Source organism: Hordeum vulgare, chromosome 3H, assembly GCF_904849725.1.
Source record: "Hordeum vulgare subsp. vulgare chromosome 3H, MorexV3_pseudomolecules_assembly, whole genome shotgun sequence".
Taxonomy (NCBI): Eukaryota; Viridiplantae; Streptophyta; class Magnoliopsida; order Poales; family Poaceae; genus Hordeum; species Hordeum vulgare.
In genome coordinates this window covers 521543544-521551166 of record NC_058520.1, presented here as the reverse complement: position 1 = coordinate 521551166, position 7623 = coordinate 521543544, and the positions used below count along the sequence as shown (strand labels likewise).

Genomic DNA, 7623 nt, shown 5'->3' with positions numbered 1-7623 from the left:
CCAACATATCTAGTGCCCTAGAGATTGGGCATGTCACGCCCAATGCCAATGGCATTGCTCTTGTTTGTGAAATTGTTGGGCCATTACTATACTCTTCAGTAGGGGTGATGTTGCACAATTCCATCCAACCAACCATCAACTGATGTGTATATGAGGATCTATGTTCTCATTAAGCCCACTATCCTTAGGAACTTGACATGATCATAGTTGTACTCAAAGGATAAGTCACCATCAAAGTTTCAATGTTGTGAGTCGATATCCTCACGGTTACTGCTAGTTGTTGATGTTTCTTGTAATCCACGATTTTCAATTTAAAAACATAGGAGTATGAACAAAAAGTGATTCATTTGAAGGACAATGATTTAGATATGTCTGGGGCTCCCTCGGGATAAGAACCCTAATCATGCATGCATTGCATTACCTTAAAATGTTTACATGACATGATTTGATGAGTAAAAATTCAATACCACTTGTCAAAAGCTCTGGGATTAATGCTTTGTATGGTCGAGATCAGATTGGCGTTTTGCAGGGGGACTTCATCTTGTTATATAGTTCTTTGACGGTGCATTGACCTGCAAGTTTGTAACTCCTAGTTGGTCTCCCATTTGTTTGTCTTCCTTGAGAAATTTCTATCTTGAGCATGACTCCATGCGGCCCATGGCGTAATTTAGTTAATTCGGGGAGTCTATCGGGTATATGATCTCGGGGCGCACCTTCTTAGGGTCTCCTCAGGCATCGTATGTAAGTATGGTATTTAGTTTAGTGACTGCACTAACAATCATCATCAATTCCTTTTAAATGTTCGAAGGTGATTATATGATGATGATTTAGACATGCCCCACCCCCTCCAGGGAAAGAACTATAATCATGCATGCATTGTATTAATCTCAAAGGTTTACAAGAGAGGACTCGATGAGTAAATGTTCAATTAAACTTGACAAAGCCTTGGGTTGATGATTAGCACAATCTAGATCAATTTGGTGTTCTATAGGGGGGCATCGCCTTGTTATATAGTTCCATGATTGTGCATCGACCTACAAGTTTGTAACTCCTTGTTTGTCTCATGTTTGTCTGTCTACCTCAACCAATCACCATCTTGAACATGACCGTGTGGCACATGTGTAGTTTTGTTATCTCTGGGAATCTGTTAGGCACACGGCCCAGGGGTCGCACCTTCTTAGGGACTCCTTGGGCATATATGCAAGTATGGTATTTAGTAAAGTGATTGAATAACTCATCATCAATTCCTTTCAAATGTTAGGAGGTGATATGATGTTACTTAGAGGGAGGAGCAAAAGAGGATGCCTATTACCCTACCATCACCTAGATAGTTTTATAGGAGTCTTCTAGTACAGGAATCATATTGCATTTAATTGTGACGTGCACAACTTTCATGGTAAGATTGTATTTGCTTATGTACAAAACTTCCACAAAGTTGTGTTCTACACAATATTTAGAAGGTATATCTACAATTTGGGGGCAACACGTAGGGTATTGTCTAGTTTGACCAAAGAACGGGCTCAAATATGAAAGCAAATTGTTTTGGCGACATGGGGGGGGGGGACTCCTCCCAATTCCACGTGACCCAACCTTGACCGCAACGCCAACACGGTCGTCCCACTTGGCCCCATGCTACGCCCCGCCGCTCGTGCCACCTCTCTTCCATAGAGAGATGTGGATGGGAGAGGGACCGGGGAGGAGAAGGAAGGAGATGGGAAGGGGAAAACAATAATTAAAAAAGAATTGGCCCACCAGGCCTCATGTGTGGTGTATGTTGGGGATGATGTTATTGGGAATCTACTAAAGGAACGCCCTCCCAATAATCAGAAAACTCGTATTAGGACAACACAATACCGTATTAGGGATGGAATAATGGGGATTCGGTGGATATGCTCTAAGCATGCAGAATATGTTGTGTGCTAACACTACTTGAGCTACTTGATATTTCTAGTCTAGATAATATACACACATATATATAGCAACAACAATCATGGTATAATTAAACAATACACATGGATTATCAAGACACACCCTCTCTATACCGACGGCACATATCCATTTCAAAATTTGTATTACTTACATAAGTACTAGTTAAGATTTGACACAAATCATCTTAGTCATCATCTAAAGAATCAAAATTAAGTTAAATATATGAAATCCTAAGAGTTGCTACCTCAATCCCGGGTTTGTAAGCCTCACATATATTTTAATAAAGAATCTAACAATTAATTTGGTAAAAAATATTAATTATCAAAAACGGCACCATTAGATTCACATTCAAGAGTAGTTTTCAAAGGTATAATTTTTGTGGCATATGAATCATATTTTCTTGACCAAATTAATTGTCAAGGTTTTAATTAAAGTGCATGGGATCCTTATAAAAGGTGGATGGATGTTAGTTGCATATTTACTGACCTAATAACACCACACAATTGATGTTTGCATTTGCAATACCGCTTTCCACATCACTAGCTAAATACCCATGGGTTGCAACGGGGGCAACTTTATTCTAGCGGTTTAACGTAGGAAATTTTTGATTGGGCTGTGACCGATGAGCTATGTTTTGGGGAGGGAATCCATAGGCAAAGGTAAGGGCAAATATGATGTGATGAGATTCTGTACGTACAACTTTGTGAATTGATTTTGATGTTTGCTTGCTAGGGATTTGTTGCTTGTGACAATTTATTCGATTTAAGTTGATGGATTTGCAAGACATTTCTTTCCCCAGAAATGAGGAGGTGGTCATCATTTTTTTATTTAAAAAAAATAGGGGGTTATTGTGTGGTTTGAAAAAAAGACGATGGGAGGGGCATGTATCAGTGGGAGGTGTGGAAGCAAAATCAACAAACTCTCCTTTAATAGTAGAAATGTTTGCTTGCTAGGGATTTGTTGCTTGTGATGATTTATTCGATTTATGTTGATGGATTTGCAAGAGATTTCTTTCCCCATAAATGAGGAGGTGGTCATCATTTTTTTTATTTTAAAAAAGGGAGTTATTGGGTGGTTTGGAAAAAAGACGATGGGAGGGGCATGTATCAGTGGGAGGTGTGGAAGCGAAACCAACAAACTCTCCTTTAATAGTAGAAATGTCTTAAATTGCACATGCAATCCCCTATTAACACCATTCTACGTAGAAAAGTGAGAATCTTCCAATCTAAGCCATCAAAATTTCAGATCAAAGGGTGATATTAGTTTTGAGACATGAACTATACCTTCTGGTTTAGTTATACTAAAAGGTTGTTCAATGTACTTTTAAACAATGCATGTTCAGTAATTCTAAGAGGTGAATGTTTAGAATGAGCCTAAAGTTATTACAATGTACTTGTGAATGTCATACTGTTTTTTAATATATTAAAAAAGGGCTAAGTTCACGAATTTACCAAAAGTAATAGTTAAGAATCTGCTCGTGAACTTACATTACAAGAGATTTATTTTATATAGAGGACACAATGCATATTTTCTAGTTAAAACATACCCCCTTCGTATCAAAATATAAGACCGTTTTTTGACACTGGCAGTGTAAAAAAAGTCTTATATTTGATACAGAAGAAATGAATGGTGCATGGTAAGAAGTTTGTTAATTTCAAGGAAGACCAACTCCGACATAAATTAAGTCAACCTAAGTCAAATGACTAGCATGGCATATATGTGTCACATCCCGAAAACAGGAGTAATTTTCAGCACGGCAGCTGGTGTATTTCACGTTCACAAAAGGAAAGAAGTTACCGGAACCAAATAAGTAAATTAAGTGTGCGTACAATGTCTCTGGTTGAGTTTGTGTCACTACGTAACTATCTCAAGATGTGTGTCAGACCTCTCTATATATACATGAACTAGATATATAGTGCTAATTACTTCGATAGATCGTTGTGGTCTATGACACCTAGCTATTGCGCAGCATCGTCCCACATCAAGTCAAGTAATCTAATGAAAGTTGTGCATCAACAATGGCAATAAGATTAAGGGGGCTGCTACACATCCACCGGCGGATGTTTAGTAAACATCCGCCACCTCAACGGCCATTGGATGTATCGGTGCAGCCGTCCGATCTACGTCCCCGTACCCAATAGTTCCTGAAACACAGGTCGAGTTGCAGAAACAATAGCCGCGTTGCGAAAACAATGATCGTGCTTCAAAAAAATCCTGAAACAACGATCGCGTTGCAGAAAATAATTTACGTAACTCCTGAAACAATGGCTGAGTTGCAGAAACCACGACCCTGTTGCAGAAATGTTGCAGGCCAGTTGTGGAGCTGCCCGACGGCGGAGGGCGACGCCCAGGCCGGCGGCGGAGGGCCGTGGGGCAGGCCGACGGGGCGGGGCCATGGCGCGGGGCGGCGGAGGGCGAGGTCGTCGGGGCCGTAGCAGGCCGACGGCGGCGAGGTCGTCGGGGCCGCAGCAGGCCAACGGCGGAGGGGCGACGGGACCGCAGCAGGCCGGCGGCGGCGAGGTCGTCGGGGCCGCAGCAGGCCGACGGCGGAGGGGCGACGGGGCCGCAGCAGGCCGGCGGCGGCAAGGTCGTCGGGGCCGAGGTGGAGGCGAAGGCACGTATCAGGCAGCTTTGTGAAACACCTGCCCAGTTTCTGAAACACCGATCCAGTTTCGAGATTTAACGGACGAGCAGGGCGACGGATGGATTGGGCGGATCGGCCGGTGAAAGATAATCTTTTCCCAAAGATTAAACGCAAATAATTGTATAACTGGGAATTAAGATAAATCATCCACAGAAAGCGTGAATAGGAAAGTTCAAGGAACAAAAGTAGTACTTTATATCAATCAATGTCAAGGAAGTCAAAGCGGAAAGGAATTAAAGAACAAAAGGCAGACTACGGAATGTTAACCCATTCGGTTGATGTAGAAGAATCATGGTAGCAAATGAAATCAATACAATGAAGAAAATAGGATCAGAAGAACCAAATTAAGGAGTAGGGCAAAAACAAATCAAAGGACGCTAAACATCTAGATTCTGAAGAATTGTGAAGAGGAATACAAAGCAGCATGCAGCGAATTGTGGTGCTGCAGCATGGCATGCAGCAGATGCGTGTTTTCTTGGGACTCGGATCCTATCTTTGATCATCCAAGACGTAATGAAGGGGAGAGAAAGGAAATGTGATTTAGTTAATGAAACGCTAATATTTTCTGAATTGTTTCAGTCGTGTGATTGCTCTAGTGCTAAGGCTCGGCTTGATCGTGTCTCGCCGGGATTTCAGGAAAACACGTTCATACTGCTTAATTATGGCGCATTGCCTAGGCATGATCAAGTACAGTTGCACGCACACGCTAGCTCCCCATACCGAAAGTAACACCCACAAGTGGTGGTGCTCGAGAAATTGCCAGTTGAGCATGCCAAAGAAAGCACTAGCTAGGTGATCATAAAATCAGAGAAACAGTATGAAATAATCGAAACCCCGGCCCGGGGAGAAGGTGAATTATCGAAACATCTAGGCATATATGTACACTTGTACACTACGTAGCACATTGCATCCACTACAGCCTTGTCCACACACAAGAGAAGAGAGAAGGGGAAAGAGGAACACGGAGACCCGAAATAGATATGTGTATAGGGGAATTATGAGGCCGATCATGGGTATGCGACGGGTTAAATTGGGGCTAGCAGATGGTGGATCATACGCACGCACAAGCACAAATCATAGCGGCACACACATGCAATACAGCGAAATCCTCAAATGACATGCAAATAAGGAGCGGGGGGCACACGCGTCAGGCCGTCAGCTAACATGCAGCTAGCGTGCGGGAGGGATCGGGTGACTGGTCACTACACCTTGTTGCTGTGCGGGAAGTCGTAGAGGGGCGTCTCCGGCGAGAAGACGGCGTAGTCGTTGTAGTCGTTGTCCAGCAGCTGCGATCCGAAGATGTCCTCCTCGTCCTCGCCGTCGCCGAACGGCGCCGCGGTGAGCTCCGGCTGGCCTCCAGTGGCGGCGGGGCCGCCGGGGACGGCCGCGTCAGGCGTCGACCCAGCCGCGCTCCCCTCGGGGCTGGGGCTGAGGCTGAGGTCCTGCGCCGCGCCGCCGTCGTCGGTGTTGTACTTGGAGGGGTCGGCATGGCGGCCCGTGAGCTCCTGGACGAGGGCGCGGAAGCCCGCCGCGCTGGTCTTGACCCGCATGGGGTTGGAGATGTACACCACCTTGATCGGCTTCTTGCTGCCCCCGGCGCCCGACTTGCTGCCCGGCCCCTTGCCGCCGTGCTTTCCCGAGCTGCCGCCGCTCCGGGGGCTGGGGCTCCGCTGCTTCCGGTGATCCATCAGCTCAGCTCAGCTCGCTAATGGATGGGCGGGCAGTGGCAGGACAGGACAGGAAGGGGAGCGGCGGCGAGGCGATCTGGTGGTTAATTCGTCTCAGCAGGAAGCAAGGAGAGCGAGGGCTTCTGCCGCGGCTGGTCCTGGCCATGTAAGGACAAAGGCTACTGGCATTGTGGGGGATTTTTAGCTCAACACGCGGTGGTCGCCGTCCTGGATGGGAGTTGGGAGGCGTCCTGGAAGGAGGAGAGTAGAGCAGTAACTCGAGGGAGGAGCCGAGTCTGCTTTGGATGGATGGATGGATGGACGGGACGATGGAGACAACCCGGAGACCGGGCGGGCGCTCGCTCGCATTGGAGGATTACACGAGCAGCCCCGCCCCGCTGGTTACGCATGTGACCTAGAGAAAAAAAAAAAAAAGGGGGCAATCAGCTACGGCCACAACAATTACCATACCCCCATGGTTTTCTAAACATGGAGACACTTGGATTCTACTCCCTCAGTTCCTAAATATAAGCAAAATGAATGAATCTACACTCTAAACTATGTCTATAATGCTATCGGGATTTTTTTTACACTTTTTTTATGGCCGAAGTACAGAAATGGACAGCCAAACCATGTCCTTTATTTTGCAATGCAGGGAATATATACTACCAAGTTGCCTTTTGAATCATGCAAAGAACAATAAAAGGTAGGTGCTTTTTTATGCAAAGAAAAATAAAAGGTAGCTGCTCTTTTATAATTTAGTCAAAAATAAATAAATCCTCAGCTCATAGAGTGTGCAGACATTTTGGGGGTAAAATAAGTAAGAGTAATTTGTGGCAACTGGAATAGAAGAATCTATATTTGACGCAGCTGAATTTGAAGTTGCATACACATAAAGAAAACATTAATTAAATACTTCCTCCGTAAAGAAATATAAGATCGTTTAGATCACTAAAACAATGATCTAAAAATGCTTTTATATTTCTTTACAGAGGGAGTAATAATTGGTCGCTACTTCATGAAGATGTCAAAAATAAACACAAGGGGTTCCTCTAGGAGTGTGATCTTGTGTGTGGGCATATTTAAGATGTACGTACTAAAGAGAGTAAGAAGACAAGCATATTATGAAATTAGCAAGGAATTAAGAAAGCTAGTTTAATTAAAGTGGCCACCCTCAATGGTTGACTAAACTCCATATTGTTTATCGACACGATCGGCACAAAGCACCCTCTGTAGCTCTCGACATCACCATTAAGATTATATATGGTCATGTTAGAGGTTATAAGAATGGGATGCCAGTGGATTGGATCGGCCACCCATTTTATAGGAATGGGGCTATTATAACATTATTAGAGAAGTTGGGGTTGGCTGTTGAGCTACCAA

The 7623-nt window shown here is 44.3% G+C and overlaps 1 protein-coding gene across 1 annotated transcript; it reads right to left on the bottom strand.

Annotated features, from left to right (window-relative positions):
• Positions 1 to 5396: 5396 nt before the first annotated feature.
• LOC123440394 (sigma factor binding protein 1, chloroplastic-like) lies at positions 5397 to 6601 on the bottom strand. The gene has a single exon (XM_045116965.1). It carries the CDS (start codon positions 6259 to 6261, stop codon positions 5776 to 5778), a length of 486 nt encoding a protein of 161 aa, XP_044972900.1. The 5' UTR covers positions 6262 to 6601; the 3' UTR covers positions 5397 to 5775.
• Positions 6602 to 7623: the final 1022 nt, after the last annotated feature.